The sequence below is a fragment of the Microcaecilia unicolor genome, chromosome 1 (genome assembly GCF_901765095.1).
Source record: "Microcaecilia unicolor chromosome 1, aMicUni1.1, whole genome shotgun sequence".
NCBI lineage: Eukaryota > Metazoa > Chordata > Amphibia > Gymnophiona > Siphonopidae > Microcaecilia > Microcaecilia unicolor.
In genome coordinates, this window is record NC_044031.1 from 730,156,757 (window position 1) to 730,175,419 (window position 18,663).

Sequence of the window (18,663 nt, forward strand, 5' to 3'; positions counted from 1 at the left end):
TCGTTTTCAGGTTGCGTGGTAGTGTGTTCCAGAATTGTGTGCTCATATGAGAGAAGGTTGATGCATGCAGTGCTTTGTATTTTATGCCTTTGCACTTAGGGAAGTGGAGATTGAGGAAAGTTCGGGATGCCTCCCCATAGCCAGTAATTTCACTCACAATTAACAGACAGCTTATGTTCAAAGTGCCATAAAAATAAATCAGGCTGATACTCAAAAGCACCTGTGTGGCCAGCAGTGAGTGCTAGCTACACAAGTGCTTCTGTTTAAAAACGTTCCTGTCATGCTAAATGGATAGTGTATGGCCGTAAGTGTCAATATATGCCCAAAATATGTTTGTAGAAATCTAGGAGATGGGCCAAGACCTAAAGTTTGCAGCAGAATATCACAGCTATGTATCTGTACAAGTCACACCACAGAAATAGCAACCCTAAATATTAACAAAAGTTAACAAGAATCCTTGGAATTTAGAAAATATTTATGCAAAACTTAGTTTAATATCTCTAATTTTTTGGTCTTTGGCAACCAAACCTTAATACTGAGTAGAGCTCTAAAAGCAAACCCTCAATATTCCCTATTATTGGCATTAACATTTGGTGTGTACCCTGCACTCAGTCCCCAATCCATAATTGTTAATACAGGAGAAAATGAAAGTCCCTATCACTTAGCTATAATCAGAGCTCTAACCATTTCTTACTAAAAGGAGCTTTTTGCCTGGACTCTCCATTTTAAACAGGTAATTCATTTAGACCCCTGAAAACCATTTTCTGCCTCCAGTCAGGGGCTAGTATAATAAACTGTACTATTCTTCATGCAATGGTTTACTTTTGATTTCATCACACAAAATCTGCGCTAAGCAGCAGGTAAATCCACTGCGTCAATCTTAGTACAATAAGCCTGGTAATGCATGTTAATGAGCAGCATATAAAATCATATTAATTTATATGCAGCAAAGTATGCAACATTTTAGCAGAGCTGGGGGGGGGGGGGGGGGGTCATGCATAGAACTCATTATTATTTCATCCAGGGAAGTAAAATGAAAGTTTAGAAACAAAACCTGCCAATAAAAGACCCAAGATCAAACTGAGAATCCCTAATTTAAAACTGGAGTTTTATTGTAATCCACTTCAATATATATGTGGGTTATAGCAGGAAATCACTTTTGAAATAAGCCATAATATATGGACCTGAGACCTCGCCCCCCCCCCACCCCAACCTGATTCAAGAATTCCCATACCTGCCCTCTACCACCATCCATTCACTAAACCACCCCCACACCAACTCGCCTAACTCCCACTTCCCCCAAATTCCTCACTCTTCCAGCCACCAACTTGCCTACTCTAGGGGTGTTGGTAGATGGGTAAGAATTGTTGAAGAATGAGGGTAGAAGGACCAAAATGGCCTCAGTCCTCAGATTCAGCATGGGCCCCCAAAAACCTCAATGTGAACCTCGAGAGATTCCTCCAGCCCCTGGACCCAACTCCTGGCCTCCTCTGTAACCACTTCAAAAGGACTGACCCCTAGCCAGCAAATGGATTCGCTGTGTGCCACTCACTCTCCCTGGCCTTTACCTCCTAGACTCCCTCAAGTATCCCCTAGTGGACAACCTTCAACCGGACACCTAGGATGATACTCTGGGAGGATAGCCATTTTAGAGTCCCCCAAACTCTTTTACCAACTTTTCCAGATCATAAAACAATAGCCTACCCTCGATGGGAATCTTACTGAGACAGGCTTTCAAAGTAGCATTGGCAGACCAGTTCCTCAGTCAAAGAAAAACACCAATAATGACATACTCTTGGTCAGCACCAAATCAGATCATTCAAAGGTATTCACCAGAAAGGCTGCCCCCAAGTCCAATCAATCTGCCATTGACAGGCCTGTGGCTGAACCACCGTGGAACCCTCTGGAGACTGTTTTGCCCATCTAAAAATAAACTAATTTAATATAGCCCCCAAAAGACCACTGCCTGCAGTGCAAGTGCCACGGCTCAGAATCCTGGACTTTCATCCAGCAATCTTGTAAGTCCCTCAAGCCTGCGCCACCCTCTACTTGAATCATCATCATCTTAGTAACAGCCTACTTGAGCGCATCCACCTTTGACAAAGCGCAATCCCTCCTTTTGCTCCAAGAGGAAAGCCTAGTCATGGAGCACTCCACTTTAAACCTCAAATCTGGGGTGCCCCATTCAGCTGCGATCTTTTCCAAAGCTCTATGCATAGAATTCCCTAAATGGCTTCTAGAGCCCCTCAAAAAAAGTGTTTTCTGACACTGCACTCTATCAGACACTTGTGTCCCTCAAGATCTCAGACAAGCGCCTAAGATATCAAAGTGGTCAGTTCCTCCCAGTGGAAAAATCCTCACTACCGAGGTATCTTCCCCCAGAGGAAACCTTTTCCTTGGCAAGGAGCAAATCTTGCCAGTCCACTTGGTCCCTTGGCAGGCCTTCTTCCAGCTGGATACAGGGACTTCTCTGACCCCACGGATGCTATGTCCTCAAAATCCTCCTCCAACACAGTCCTAGGCTTCTTTACCCTAGAGCTAATCCCAAGTTCACTTGCATGCCAGTCATTGCCTCCAAAGTACCTAGTCATACAAAATGCATGGTGCAATAAAAGCACAAATTCAGGAGAAAAACCTTCTGAGAATCCTGCCCCCATGCAGAAACCAGCATCTCCACAGGAACAGCTCTGGGGCCCTTTCAGCGTTGGAGCTGCGACTGCTGCTGCTGTTAGGTGCAAAATGGTGGCAGTTCCTACCAAAATTGGGTCTCCCATTCCTACCGCATCTCCAGGGCTTCACATGCTGTCCTGCCACATTTACTCAAAGGATAAAACGAAAAGCACAAAAATAAACCAGGATTATAGCAAAAATAACACCTCCCTTGTCTGTTTACACTTGTTATCACTGTGGCATTGTTTGAGAGCCCCTCAGTAGGAGTAGGAAGCAAAACTGTGGCTAACCTGACGACCCTGGATTGATTTGCTGATTATTCTCCAGGCTTCCCTCTTGGAACAACATCCTTGCATCAAATATACACACCGTTCTGAACTGGAAGTGGTTTCTCAGAATAAAAACAGCAAAACAGGAATGGAGAAACAGGCATCAGTTCTAAAAACAAGATGCATTCTCCCTTCCTAATTGCCACAACACCCAAAAGTAGTTATCTGAAGGATATCTGATCTCTCCAAGACTGAAGATGATCAGCAGGGACAGTCTTTTTGAACTAGGAAGCAGAAAGAAGATAAGGCCTTGGTTGATATTCCACCAAGGCAAGACTGGGACCACCACCTTTAAAAGTGTAATAAACTTTCCAGAGTAGCTATAATTCTTCTCTAGGAGTTCATGACGCAGAGGGATAACCGTTATAAATGAGAGAACCCCCTCCAAGCAATGGCCAGGATTTGTTATGAAGTAATGTAGGTTCACTCCCAGTAAAACATCTTGGATGTGATGTACTGCCCCTCATCCTTCACCCTGGTCCTTGCTTCATTCTCCCCAAAAGATTCTGCCAATGCAGACCTAGAGAAGATTCTGCCAAAACAGTCCAAAACTCTTTGGAAGCAAGGGCTACCTTGGAGGCAAGCTCACTTTGACCGATATGCCCTGCAAACCTCCAGGCCAGGAAAACTTCAGTTCCCTCTTCCCTTCCAGGCCTCCACATGGTACTGAAGGGCTGCTACCTCAGACAGGGGAAAAAAGATAACAGAGCGGAGATAGGTTTCTCAGAGGCCCCAGGGCCATTCCTTCGCATTGTAGAGCTCTAGAGGCAAGGGAGATCTACAGAAAAGCCTACATGGAAATGCATGGAATTTTCATGATGGCAGCTAAAGCATAATCCGACACGGCAGCAGGGGCCAAATACTACCTCTTCACATAGCTTAACTAAGAGCAGGAGACACACCTGAGAACCTCAATCTTCAATGCTAGAAAACAGTCCTGCCATTGACAAGACAGAAAAATTCTACCTCTGCTCCAACACTGTGATGCACGCTGGTTCCCACTTCACTGCAGTCAACTCCACGCAGTCATTCTGTGTTTCTACGCAGACTATGGAATCGGTACAAACTTTCAACTCCACTAATCCCAGGCCAAGACTCCAACCTGGGAGACCCTTTCTGACTCAAGCCTGTTGTCTATCGCTGCTCATCCAGGATGCCACTGGAAACATGAACTACATAAACATACTTATGAGAAAACACTCTACCAGAGGCTGAACCCAGAGAGCCAGGACAAGCAACCACTTAATCAGGGACACAGTTGAAAATTCTGCTTCCTTATAATCCTGTACTAATCCAGCACATGCCACTATCTACTGGGAAACGCCTCATCTGCACTGTACCTTTATGGACATACCGCTACTAAAGAGTTGTGGTCCTCTGATGGCAGGATCACAAATCCATGTTAAGAGTACTAGCTAGCAGTCCTGCATCATTGTTTTTCTTCTTAGAACTTCTAGAAATGGTTAGGATGGAATGTAAATTTCTCCCAGAACTCCTCAACCCACAATATTCAGTCTGGGTTCCTTGATGCATATCTAAACAATGCAGAATTCTGAAACCAGAACAAAATGATAGAATGCCTTGAATGACAAAAGTTCCACTGCCCTGAAGAGACTGCTAGTATTCATTCTTGGACTGGATCACTTTCTTCTAATATTGGTAAAAAGGGCTTCAAATAATTATAACAAGATTGCTTAAATTAACACAAGTGAAGATTGCTGCAGTAAAAAGTAGCAGGTTTTTTTTTTTTCCAAATAACCTTACCCCTTGGCCTTGTCTCCTGGATGATGTAATGTACAGCTCTCTCTGGTTGCAAAGGCTTCATCTCTATTAGTATTTAGGTCTAACAAGAAAAGGGGAAAAATGTTAGATACTTTAGAAAACAGATGGACCATAAAAGATCTCTTTTAAATCAAATGAATAAAGCACGCAATTAAGAGAGGAGGAAAAAAAAAAGGACTATGGAAAGGAGAAATTAGGTCTTACCTGATAATTTTCTTTCCATTAACCCATCCCACTATTGCAGGACCCATGGGTTAGTTGTGTCCATCAAACAGCAGGTGGAGAAAGAGAACTGAAAACTGAGCTGAGACATCTCTCTTGGCATCCAGTCCAGCTCATCAGTATTTACTTAGACAAGCAGTAAGGAAAAACTCAAAACAAACAATCTTAAAACAACTCGCTAACCTAACACTAACCAGAAGACCAAAACGTGTGGACTCCTAATCTCTGGACAACTTGTAGAGAACTAGAGATATGCAGGAAGCACCGTGCAAGGTGACAATCATTATTTCAACCATTACTTCACACCAGCATCTCAAACCTTGGGCAGGCCTCTGGAATACTAGGAAGGATCTATTGAATATTCAAAAGAAATCTCTAGCATGGATGGGATCCTGGCGCCGTCACCCTGACAGAGGCACCAAAACTGGCTTCCCAGTGTGCCACAACATCCACCCTGTAGTGCTCGGCAACGATATGCAGCTTCAACCACGTCGCCACCTTGCAAATATCCACCGGATACAATAAGGTAGCTTCTGCCCAGGATGTTGCTATGCGCCTCGTAGAATGAGACTTCAAGGTCTGAGGAGCCTGCTTCCCCTGCAAGTAAATAAGCCGACACACTAGTCTCTTTCATCTAGCAATTGCAGGCTTGAAAGCCATGAGGACAAGTCTCTGTTTACCAAAAAGTACAAACAGTCTGTCCGATTTACGAAACTCATTCGTGACTTCCAGATATATTACGAGGACTCTACACACATTGAGAAGCTTCAAAGAAGAATAGCGAGCCTCTTCATCCTCTCTGCAAAAGGATGAAAGCTCCGCAGACTGGTTGGGATGAATACCGATATCACTTTTGGAAGAAAGGAAAGAACCGTGCGCAGGGAGGCCACTGCCTCCAAAAAGTGAAGAAAGATCATGACAAGAGAGCCTGAAGCTACAAAACCCTACGTGCCGACGCAACAGCCACCAAGAATGCTGTCTTTAGCATAAGATCTTTCAAAGAGGCTTCTGGAGTGTCTCAAAAGGAGGCATCTGAAGAGCTGAAGAACTAAATTAAAGTTCCACTCTGGACATGGCGTATGAAAGGGTCGCTATAAGTGGCCCGCTACCCACAAAAATCAAATGATATCTGGGTGAGCCACAAGAGATGTCCTGTGTCAGTCAGCCCCTGAAACAGGCCAAGGTCGCAACCTGAACTTTTAGAGAACCCAATGCCAATCCTTTCTGAAAACCTGCTTGGAGAAAAGTTAAGATGTGCACCATCTAAGCAGAGAAGGAAATCCGCACTCAGAACACCAGCCTTCAAACATGTCTACACACTTGTACAGCATTTCTGAGGCTAAAACAAGGTAGCAACGAATGTATCAGAATAACCTTTACGTCTCAGAGCCCTTTCAAAGGCCAAACTGTAAAACCAAAGGGGGACAGATTCTGCATGAGTACCGAACTTTGCTTCAGTAGGCCATATACCTATGGAAGACAGAAGACCTCCCCTCCTCCTGCCCAGAAGTCGAATCAAGTCCACGTACCACAGCCAATCCAGGACTACAAGAACTATTCAACCTCAGTGCAATGTGATCCTTTTCAACGCACAGCCTACAACGGGCCAAGGAGGGAAGACAAACAGTAGATGTGGCTCCAGCCAAGGCTGCAGTAGGGCTTCAATCCCCACAGCTTCCGACAGCTGAAGAACGTAGGCACTTTGGCATTACTTTTTGTTGCCATCAATCCAGATGCAGAGAACCCCATGGGTCCACTATCAGCTGAAACCCCTGGCTGGACAGATCCTGGGTCCACAAGGAGTACTTGCTGAAACTCCACCTCTATGTTCAAAGGACCCTACGATGTGAGCTGCCAACAAGCAGAGAAAATGTTTCTATGCCCAACTCATGAGGGAGACTGCTTCCACTGCAAATCGGACAACTGTAGTTTTGCCTTGCTTGTTGATCTAAAGCCACCGCAGTCACACTGTCAGAGGAAACTCAAACTGGGGCCCACGCCAGAAAGGAAGCAAAGTTACGCAAGGCATTCTACACTGACCTGAGCTCCAAGTGATTTATCGACCACCGAAAATCCTGTTACATCCAGCTGCCCTGTGCCAGATAAACTTGTAAAAAGCTCCCCAACCCGACTTGCTGGCATCAGTGGTCACCACCTCCCATTGTGTTATCAAAAAGGGAGCTCCGACAGTCAAACCCCTGAGCGACAACTACCACTGCACACTCCGTCTGGCAACCAGCATCCAAGGAAGATGGTTGTACTTCTGTGACAACAGCGGCTAAGACAACATTTCTGTGACAGGCCTGATCATTCCAAGGACAAGCATCTAATTTCAACATAAAAATTAGTAGAATCTTAAGTATGAAGGAGCCTTGCTCACTAATGGTCTCAAAAAGTGTCCACATAGCAATGAACCCTTGGAAGAAATAATCGGTCAACCAGGCAGATTTAAAAGACTTTTATGGACTTTGGGAAACATATACAATACTGGTGCAACCGGGTGGGACACACCCAGAAAAAAACGTCTACCCAGAAAACGACTTTCTCAAGGAGTCACAAAATGCTTCTCAATACCTTCCACGTAAACTCTGAGAGAGCATCCCGGTTGAACAATTCCTCAGACTCAAATAGATTTGTTTCTCAACAATGGAATCTATAAAACAAGTCAAGGCTATGTTTGCTAGATTCATCCAATGAGGATATCCCTTCGATGTGGTGAAGAAAGCATATAAAAGAGCATGTTGGGCTACTAGAGAACATCTGTTGAACAACAGTGATCTTATATCTTCAGCTGTTAGTGGTTGAAAAGATTCCCAGTTTTAGTCAGTTTTGAGTCCTTGGTTTGTAGGATCTCCGGCAATTTGAGGCTGAACTATAGGTTGGACTATTTTCCCCTGTTGGAGAAGCTTTAGGTAGTTTTGACCTAATTTGGAGGATCTTATTGGTGAAATGATCAGCTAGGTCTCAGGTGGTGGGACATGTTTTCTATGAATGTTTATCATCATTATCAGGTAGCCAGCTTTGGAATGCTCTACCAAGATCCATCCAAACAATTAATGGCCTTTTGCCCTTCAGAAAAGCACTGAAGACCCATCTCTTCAAGATAGCCTACCCTAATGATTCAACCTAACCAAAGCCTACCCACTTGACTCTTATCGACGATTGTTATACATTGACCATGTTTCCCATTATCCCTATTGCTATCCCATATCCATTCCTCTCCATCTTCTTACGCCTACCGACTAACGTTCATTTCCTTCTGCACCCAATTCCTTCTATGTTCAATTTACTCATCCGTTAACCCCATTAATACTGCGTTTACTACAAATTATATATTCTTTTTACGACTTTGTAATTCTTTATATTGTTACTATGTAAGCCGCATTGAGCCTGCCATGTGTGGAAAAGAGCGGGGTACAAATGTAATACATAAATAAATTAGTGGAAGTGAAAATATTGAGTAAAACACCAATTAGTCCAAGATTTTGTTCCTACTGTTGCAAAAAATGGTTGCGTAAAACACCGATTAGTCCAAGATTTTGTTCCTAATGTTGCAAATTTGTATATACTGGCTTCCTTTTTATCCACAACTGAAGTATTGGCCCCGCTCCACAGTTCAGTTCATTTTGTCTACAAAATTAAGTCGGCATTTGAAATTGAAATGTTATAGCATTCCCCAGTCCAAAGTCATTGAGGTTGTGTTCCCCCACCAAATGTATCTATTATCATCTCATTGTAACAAAGCAAGTTCAGCAGGAAAAACCTCTACAGCCAAATTCTGGAACAGATACAGTAGCCTGGGGAGGATGTTTTGTTTTAATAATAGCAATGCAGCCCTACCAACAGGCCGATAATCAAAATCAAACACAGGTGCTAGAGGCTATTTGCGCGATACTAACGCCTGCATTTGCTCCTGCCCCATGATCAGAGCCAACAAGCCCATGAAACAACGCGCTTGCTAGTTCTGATCGCAAGTAGCATGCAAATGCATGCTAAACAGGGCATTAACTATTCCTCCCCAATGCTCAGTGGGGTAGCGTGGCAAACTCTATGCCAGCTTGGAGCTGGCATTGGGGTTTGCAGAGCATCAGGGAGCTCTGCCAGCATGCATCTGCATTAGCAGGCATCCCCATCCCACTCCGGACACAAGAAGCCCCCCCCCCCCCCCCAGACAGAAGAGAGGGCTGGAGGTCCAGTAGACCTCAAGCCCCCCTCTCCCTGGTGGTCTAGCACCCCCGAACTCTCCCCCCATACACTGAAAAGACAGAGGAGGGAGTAACATTCCCTCCTCCTTACAGCGCCGCCTCCAACATGGCAGCGCAATGCACTGAGTGGGGGCTTCCCTACTATATAAAGGAGAAGGTAAAATTAGTCCTTACATAATAATTTTCTTTCCATTAGTCCCAACAGATCAATCCAGAGATAAGTGGGTTATGTCTCTTTACCAGCAGGTGGACAGAGAGAACTTCCAAGGTTTACTATATGTGGACACGTGCAGTCAACTTAACCTCAGTATTGATGATACCAAAGCAGTGGAAGAAGAAAGAGGAAATCCAATATGTAAGCTTTCTCCTGCCTCCTTAAAGGCCATGTAGGCACCCCCTCTACCACTCCTGTGGAAGGGAAACATCCTAAGTGGTATTGTAACAGGCTGTGTGGTTTTTGTGTATGTTTGTTTTTTGGGGGGGTTTTTGTGCTGCAACAAAACCAATGAAGGAACCTAATGGAACTGGAACAGGAAGAAAGAACGATGAGAAATATTCAGTCAAATACAAAGGGCGGGTCCCTGGATTGATCTAACGGAAAGAAAATTATCACATAAGGACTAATTTTACCTTCCACAGCATCCAACAGATCAATCCAGAGTCAAGTGGGATGTACCAAAGCAGTCCACAACTAGGGCAGGACATTACAATCCCTGAAGACAGATCCGCCTCAGTCTGCTGTCCACCAGCAAACCGCCATAGAAGCTGCCAAGAAGGAACCTAGAGACGGGAAGTATGTCCAATCCTACTCAGAACATGGCCACGAGAGATAGAGAGAAAGCCAAGGTCAGGAAGACCACCGTTAAGCAGAACCCAACCATACCAGCATCGGGAAACACTCTCCACTGCCTGGCAAGCCCCGCAGGGGCATACAACGGGGAGATGACCAAACAACTCCTCACCCATGAAGGAGGAAGACCCCACCGCCAGAGCGGACAAGGCGATGGAGCGAGCCTTGCCAGACCGCAAAGAGGAAAGGATCGAAAGCCAGCAACAGAGTTAGGCTCAAAACAAGAGGTGGCACACACACCTCGACAGCCAATGACCATGCACATCTCGCCAGCCTAAAACCAAATAGGCCTTGACCTCCAGAGAGAGGGCAGGATCGAAAACAAGAGACAGAGGAAGGCTCAACAGGCAGAGACCTAGAATGTCTCACCCTCCAGAGCCGGGGGCAGGCTCAAAATCTCTAGATCGAGGAAGGCTCAAAGCAGAGATGGAGACAAAGAAAGGTTTGACCCTCTGTGACAAAGCCAGGCTCTAGATTTGGAGACTGAGCCAAGTTTTAAGGCCAGAGACACAAAAAGATCCAGAACGGAGGAAGGCCCAGCAACCAGAGTGGAACGAGACCCGACCACCAGAGATGGTGAAAGGCTCGACCCCAAGACCCGGCCCCCAGGAACAGAGTAGGGCTAGAGCTTCAGGGACAGTCGACTGACGCCTGGAAACACAGAGAGACTCGCGGTACAAGGCCAAAGCCAGATTTGACGCCAGGATACAGAGCAGAGACTGAGAAAGGCTCAATGTCCTGCGACCTCTCAAAAACTGAGAAAGGGTCGACATCCAAACAGTACTCAACCTCCAGAAACTGAGAAAGCCAACCTCCAGAAACGGGGCCAGGCATGAAACCCTGAGACGGAGCTAGGAACAATGGCCAAGAGAGGCACAAGAACCAGAGATGGAGCCTAGCTCGCCCTCCTAAGAGACGGGTCCTGGCTCGACATCCAGAGCCAGAGTTAGGTGAATCCGCCAGAGAATACTCAAAGCATTACTTCTAGGGACGGCACAAGGCACGGTCCCCGGGGAACATGTGGGTACGCTGGACATGGAGAGGAGGGCTCCCTCAAGGATGGAGCCCACAGCCCAAGGTGGCCCAGCTGAAAGGAAGAAGCATGGCTCATCTCCCCAGTCGATATGGTGGGAAACCATAAGGGGAAGCTTTACCCAACCCTCAGGCAAAAATCAGGGCCATCCAGATAGAGAAGGGAGTCTATATATATCAGATCTGAGTACACTAATTAGTGCTGTGTACGTGTGGGATGTTTTGGGTTACTGCAGATGTGGAGTTGGGGTCTTGATAGCTGTGATCCTTGATAACTGTGATTCTTGGTGACTGTAATTGTAGTTTTAAAAATTTTTATTGCCTTTATTTCCTTTGTAACTTATCTCAAAGCATTTAACATCTTGCACTGAGTTTATTTAATACGATCAACCTGTAAAAATTGGTACCAACATTTAAGAAACATAACCAACAAGTGTTTCTATTTACTTTACCCTCTATCCCTTTTACCCTTTAATAAAACCTTTAATATTTTTTTCTTGCTAAATCCCTTGGTTGTGTGGAGTTTATTTGGGAACCCTATTTAAAACTGTGACACTCATATATTTATTTCTTCCATTATTCAAATTTACCTGCTCCACGACTAGGGGGTTTACAAGATCTGATATATATAGACTCTCCAACAGTGCACCAATAGAAATGACCATCACCCTAAGCCCAGCTAGAGTTAAGAATCACAGGACGCTAGGAGCTCACGCTCTGCTAACTGCCGCCTAGAAGGAACCGGCTGCGGAGCATCGGTGACGAAGGGCCAGCCTAGGATACCGCCTGTCTAGCCTGGGAGGTTGATACAACAAGAGTCAGAGATCAAGATGAAACAGAATAAGACTAATAAGACTGTTTGTCCATTAGGATTCATGCGTCTTAGCCGAAGCTATCAAGATACTCCAGAAACATGGAATATCCTACATGGGCATGTATAACTAAGCACCAGGCTCCCATTGATCTTTCCCTTCCTGGAGAGCCTACCACCAGATGGCTGTTGTGCGAGAACTTGCTCTGCATAACATGAAGGCTTGGCAACACTTGTATGAGAAGATGCTGTGCATATTAAAAAATAAGGCTATCCAACCAACCAGAGGGCACGATCATGTAAAGGAAGGTCTCATGCCAGCACTGAAACTGCTTTGGAGCACTGGGAATAGATATAAATGAAGATGGCAGCATGGAAGATGGAGGAACCAGTGTGAATGTGTGTGTGTGTGGGGGGGGGGGGGGGGGGGGGGGAGAGGGTAACAGACGGCTGAGTGAAATATAAGTCATCAACAACCCCCCTTACACCCACCCACAAATACACACACACTTTTGACCTTAAAAATGGTCAAAAAGTTTTGCAAACTATATATACAGTAGGTATACAGGGGGGAGAGGGAGATTATAACAAGGAGGAAATATCCCAGGTTTATTTGCAAGTGAAGGATCCTAGCACTGTTCCCTAATGAGCTAGAGGCCCAGAGGAGGCAGAGAAGAGGAGCTTACACACATCCAATTACCCCCCCCCCCCCCACCCCTTTCCAAACACACATGCACTTGTCATAGTCAAGTATCTAGAAAGATAAGTAGAGGCACAAAAAAAAAGATCAGTCATAGAACCTTATCCAGAAAAGCACTTGTGCTTACAACAGAATAAGATGAATTCAATAGAAGAGATGCTCCTATTCTCTTACCTTTAGTATCCTCTGTTCTAGCTCCAAAGGCATTGGAGTTATCACACACAGACCGTGCCTGCTCTCCAACACAGTCTTTGTTTAAGCTGCTGCGGTCCTCTAAATCCTGGCTCTGTGACAGCTCTAGGGCTCCAAAAGCCAGTTGTGATGTGCCAGAATCTAACATACAAAATAAATACTTTATGCACAGTCTGCTGTTACACATGCAAAAGGACAAATAGTGTTGTGCTTTCCAAAGTGAAAAAGATTAGCTTGAATTTAGGTGCAAAAACTGTTGGAAAATTAGGCAAAAAGGATAGTTTACCCATTAAAGATAACATTCTAATAGAGTAACACATGCAAACAACATGATCTGTAATGTAGAGAGAGCAAGGAGTATCACTCAAGCTCTAGAACATTCAATTTTTACCACTACCAGGTGGCATTATAGCCTTAGAGATCAAATATCCTTGGGTCATCATTTAAGGTTTTTTGTTTTATTTTAAAGACTTCTAAGACTTCAAGAATAGTTGAATTATTAAAATTACAGCCTACTTGTCAATACTTCCAGAATAGAACATGGAAAAACAAACAAAAGATGTTGTGAAAGTCTCACTTTACTACCCCATACATTTATCTTTACTCCCTTCGAGTCACTCAGCAAGTGTGAAAAGATCTCCAAGATACATACAATATTGGTAGAGGTAGGAACATTTGCCAGGGGGGGGGGGAGGAAAAACATATAGAAAACTGCTAAATCTATCCTCTCCCTTGATCTCCGCAAAACATTCTCTCTTTGAAAAGTGGAAAAAAAATCATATTCCCCTCCCTAGGGCCAAACACCACAGAAGAGTATAAAGCAGCTAAACCTACCTGCAAAGTTTTACTTACTACAAATTTGGGTTTCTATTAAAAATGTAATTACTTGCCTTTCCAAATCAGAGTTCAAGTTGGCTTAGAATCTAAGTTGTACCAGAGGGAATGGAGGATGAAAGGACTTGGCCATGGTATCATCAAATCAGTAGGAGAATCAGGTTCTCAGCCTGCTGCTGCTCTAACCAGTAGGCCTACTCCTTCAATCCACATATTAAAAAAAATTTTAAAACCCCTGCAACAAGCATAAAACTGTAAGAGAAAGAAATTAAATCAAATTCTTACTACCTAGCTTACATACCACTGAATCAGACCTACCCTGTTTTACTGCAATTCAAGAATGGGCTAAAACAAAATCTACATGAATTAAACACTGAATTCCTGTGGGTACCCAACATAAGCAGACAAGTGGTTAGCATAGCAGGGTTTAAAACAGAAAAAAAAAGGAGGGGGGGGGGGAGGTTTGGACAAGTCCAAGTATTATTAAAGTGGACTTTGGAAAATCCACTGATTATTCCTAGAATAAGAGCATTAAATCCATTTTACATTTTTGGGATCTTGCAAGGTACTTGTGACCTGCATTGGCCTCTGTTAGAAACAGGATACTGGGCTTGATGGACCTTCGGTCTATCCCAGTATGGTGATGCTTATGTACCCAACATCAAAATCTCTTCAGGGCTATGAACTCCCTCCTTAAATCACAGAATAAGAACCTTGCAATACAGCTAGACTCAACCTTATCCTGATCCCCCAAATCTAAGCAATGTTCAGGAGCTCTCTTCATCTGTAACAACTACGCTCTCTGCCGCCACACTTAGAGGCATATTTTCAAAGCACTTAGCCTTCCAAAGTTCCATAGAAGCCTATGGAACTTTGGAAGGCTAAGTGCTTTGAAAATATGCCAAATAGTAACATATAGTGGATGACGGCAGAAAAAGACCTGCACGGTCCATCCAGTCTGCCCAACAAGATAAACTCATATGTGCGACTTTTTGTGTATACCCTACCTTGATTTGTACCTGTCCTCTTCAGGGCACAGACCGTATAAGTCTGCCCAGCACTATCCCTGCCCCCCAACCACCAGCCCCGCCTCCCATCACCATACATCAATCAAGGCATCAAATCTTGTCACACTGGTTCACACCATGACATTATCAAGGTTAGATTACTGTAATGCACGCTGCATTGGTTTGACTACAAAGGATTTGTACCAGCTCACACTGATTCAGAAAGCCACAGCACGAGGAGAAGATCCAAGATTGCCGCTTAGAGAACTGTTGTACCAGGCGTGCTCAACTTGCTCTTTCAGAACGCTGCGAGAGGGCTTTGATTCCCTATCACTATGGGGAAAAGGAGAGGGAAAACTCGGGTTAATCCCTCAACTCTGAGTGGAACCCACCTTCTACAGCAGCAGACGCTTGAGCAATTTGGTGTGGTCTCTGGCCCGAGTCAAACATCTTCCCCTGCTATCGGAGCCGGAACTAATGAGCTGGCCGACGGGGTTTCTTTCAGCCCTGTCATGCGCACGGCTCCCCCCGCAACCAAGAGGGTTGGAAGCTGGAGAAAGTCCTGTGTCACAGCTTCCCCCAGAGGAGCTGAGAGAGCAGGGAGGGAGCCTATCTTCAGCTGTGTTAACATCAAGGGCTGAACCGGTGGAAGACTGTGAGTACACTCAGGCAAATTGCTAATGCCCCCCCTCTGGCTTTTCAAGCGGAGTGTGTTAAAAAACCTGCCGTGGTGACAGAGTCACTTTGGGATCAAACTGCTGCTTTGCATTCCTCTTTACAACAACAAACAATAAAGAACTCAGCTGAAATTAAGTTGTTATCTCAAGTTGCCCTCCAGCAAGCACAGACAACTAATCAACATACTTCTAAAATAGAACAATTGGGAGAGAAAATGCATTCTTTGGAAGTTATCAGTCAAACCTCAATTAGGGATAAAAATTATATGTTACGACGTTTAGAATCTCTTGGAAATAAATCAAGAAAACTTAATTTGAGATTCACGAACTTTCCAAGATCTCCCTTAATTTCCCCGATTGATATGGTGAAAAAATATCTGACTGAGGTATTAGGAATGCCAAGTGATTCCTTACCTCCTATTGTTCGGGTACAATATCTACAAAATAAATCAAATTCAGAGACTCTCCAACCGAACAGAGGAGAAGCGATGAACTTGACATCATTTCTTGAATCATCTTTGGAAGTAATTTCTCAGAGGTTGACTGCTTTGGCTGTTTTTGTTTTAGAAATGGACCGCGACGCAGTCTTAAGACTTTCATTTAGACATTTAGAATCTACTTTTTTTGGATCTAAAATAAGAATATTCCCTGATATGGCTAGAGAGACCCAAAAAAGACGGAGTGCTTTTTTAGCACTACGTCAGAGGACTCTGGCACTTGGAGCAAATTATATGTTAAAATTTCCTTGTATATGCAGAGTATTATATCAAGCCAAATTATTTCAGTTTTTTGATCCTAAACAGTTAGAGGAGTTTTTAGTTTCAAAAGAGGATGTGAATGTAGTAGTAGGATTACCAGACCATACTGTATGATATGCTTAGGGAAGGTTTACTTGGTAACAATAACCCCACTGTAAAAACTTTGTCCTTTTTTTTTTTTTCCTGTTCTCTTCTTGGATCCTATTACTTTATATTTCTGGTCGAAAGTAGAGTGTAAACATTTCAATTGTAATAGATATTAGAGATATTGTAAATTTTCTCATATTGTAATCTTCTCCTGTGAGTTGTTAAATTTGGATGAAAACTATAAATAAAATATTTAAAAAAAAGAAAAAAAGAAAGCCACAGCACAACTGATAAAAGGTTGTAAGTAACATGATCACATCGCACTATTCCTACAAAAGCTTACACTGGCTACTAGTACGATACAGGACTAAATGTAAAACTTTGTCTAATCTTCAAGGCCCTTAAAAGTTAATGGGCAGTGAACTTGAAAAACAGATTTGCTTCTACATACCTTCCAGGTTGCTAAGGTCCTCCCAAAGAATATCCCAAACTATACTCTCTCCAAAGGAAATCACACAGTGTGGCATGGGTCAACAAGTCCTCACGGGAACAGCCTCCACACTCTGCTCCGAAACACAATACACTCACTAGAACGACAGCCAACTTTTCAAAATGATCAGGGGTGCTAAACTCAAAACACAAAAATTACCCCTCCTTTAGCACAATGAAGGAATTTGCTTGATATTGGGGGTGTTTAAGAACTCACAGGAACTGTCACCTATTCTCATCAGGGTCAAGGTCTGTCCTAAAACTCCAAAATCCCTGCAACTCAAATCCAAGCTCTTTAGACCCAAGGACTATCTATACCTCTTCTCTCATTACTGCAAAAAAACAGAACTGTTGAGATTTCATGATTGGCATTCTGCAGGTATGCTGGGCAAAGAGGAAGAGTTTAATAGTAGGGGAAGGGGCAACATTTAAGTTTCTGCTGAGCTGGCAGCAAGCGACTCCTCATCCAGTACCAGCATCGAAAACCAATGACTAACCAGCACCCTAAGCTATAAATCCTGCAGCTACACAGTCAGCATCATCTTGGCAACTACCTCCTTTAGTGATAAAAATGATATCCCCATGAATCAAAAACGCAGATGAGTTGGGAAAACGAGTGCATCAAGCTAGGAATATTCTGAATAGACACCATGCCTGTGTAAGATCTTAATGTGCCTTGTCTCAGCTGCTTCAAATTCTTGAACAGGTATAAAGCAAAAAGTGGAGGAATGGCCTAGTGGTTAGGGTGGTGGACTTTGGTCCTGGGGAACTGAGGAACTGAGTTCGATTCCAGGCACAGGCAGCTCCTTGTGACTCTGGGCAAGTCACTTAACCCTCCATTGCCTGCCGCATTGAGCCTGCCATGAGTGGGAAAAAGTGCGGGGTACAAATGTAACAAAAATAAAAAAAAATAAAAAAATTATAAGGTTGGTACAAAGACACTCTGAACAAGAAAGTTCCTTGAAAATAGAATAAGTGTCTGTAAGGAAGCTGCTCATTGCCAACCAGAGTGAAGAGAGGCTTCAAAATCTGAAGTTTCACAACATCCAAAGTTCCCCCCTTCCCAAGCTGTGTACTAAATGCATTTGCTGCATCAAGACTTCAGTCACTACTTCAATGCTTATTTGCCTCAACTCAATCATAAAACTTACACTGAATCTTTTGAAGGGCAATTCTGTAACAAGTCACTTCCTTTTACATGCCAACTGTGAACCTCAATGTACAGAACACTGACCTTTTGGTGCCCAAGAGTACACTTGGCCATAAAAATATCATTTGGGTGCATAACTGGTATTCTACAAATAGGTGCTCAAATGGCAGCACACATTTGTGTCAAAAAACCAAAAAAGCTGGGGGGGGGGGGGGGGGGTGAGGAGTTCACATGGGCAAATATTTAGAAGGGCAACTTACAGAATACTCCATGTGCCTGCACCATTTAGGCACCCCACTGTACACCAGGTCTATGGCAGGTTTAAATAGGGGGGAACCTAAGCGTACACTAATAATGGGTTCCCAAATACACAAGGTGAGGCAAAAATAGTAACCTACAGTTTTTTGCAGTTCTCAGCAACTGCTTTGAATTTCAATGAGAAATGTTACATACGTATTTAATCATACTTAATTATCTTAAGCTATGTTCATATTACTGACATTATAGTGTTACTACCTAGCGATTTTTGCACATTAAAAAATGTTCCAGTTAAAACACAATAAAATAAATAGAATGACAATGTGTCAGAATTTTTCAGTCACTGTGAATGCTCAGTGTGTCCACCCCCAGGTCTTCAGTCACTTTGGGAAGTTCTTAACAGCCTTGTCAATCGGTCCCAGTGGCAGGCTGTCCCAGATTAACTGCAACACTTCCTTGAGTTTGGACATTGTTTATGGCTTTGAATAGAGCTTGTGATAGGCCTCCAACCTTGCTCCCAAGACAAATTCAAATCATTGCAACATCATTAAAAGTAAGCTGGTATACTTTTTTTTTTTTTTTTTTTTCAAAAATTGATAGCTTTACAGTG

At 43.6% G+C, this 18,663-nt stretch overlaps 1 protein-coding gene across 1 annotated transcript in view; it reads right to left on the reverse strand.

Annotated features, from left to right (window-relative positions):
* The window catches only part of TP53BP1 (tumor protein p53 binding protein 1), a 154,286-nt gene that overhangs the window by 110,690 nt on the left and 24,933 nt on the right, over window positions 1–18,663 (reverse strand). The window contains 2 exon segments of the mRNA XM_030189634.1: window positions 4,764–4,842; window positions 12,776–12,934. Coding sequence (XP_030045494.1) covers window positions 4,764–4,842; window positions 12,776–12,934 — 238 coding nt within the window.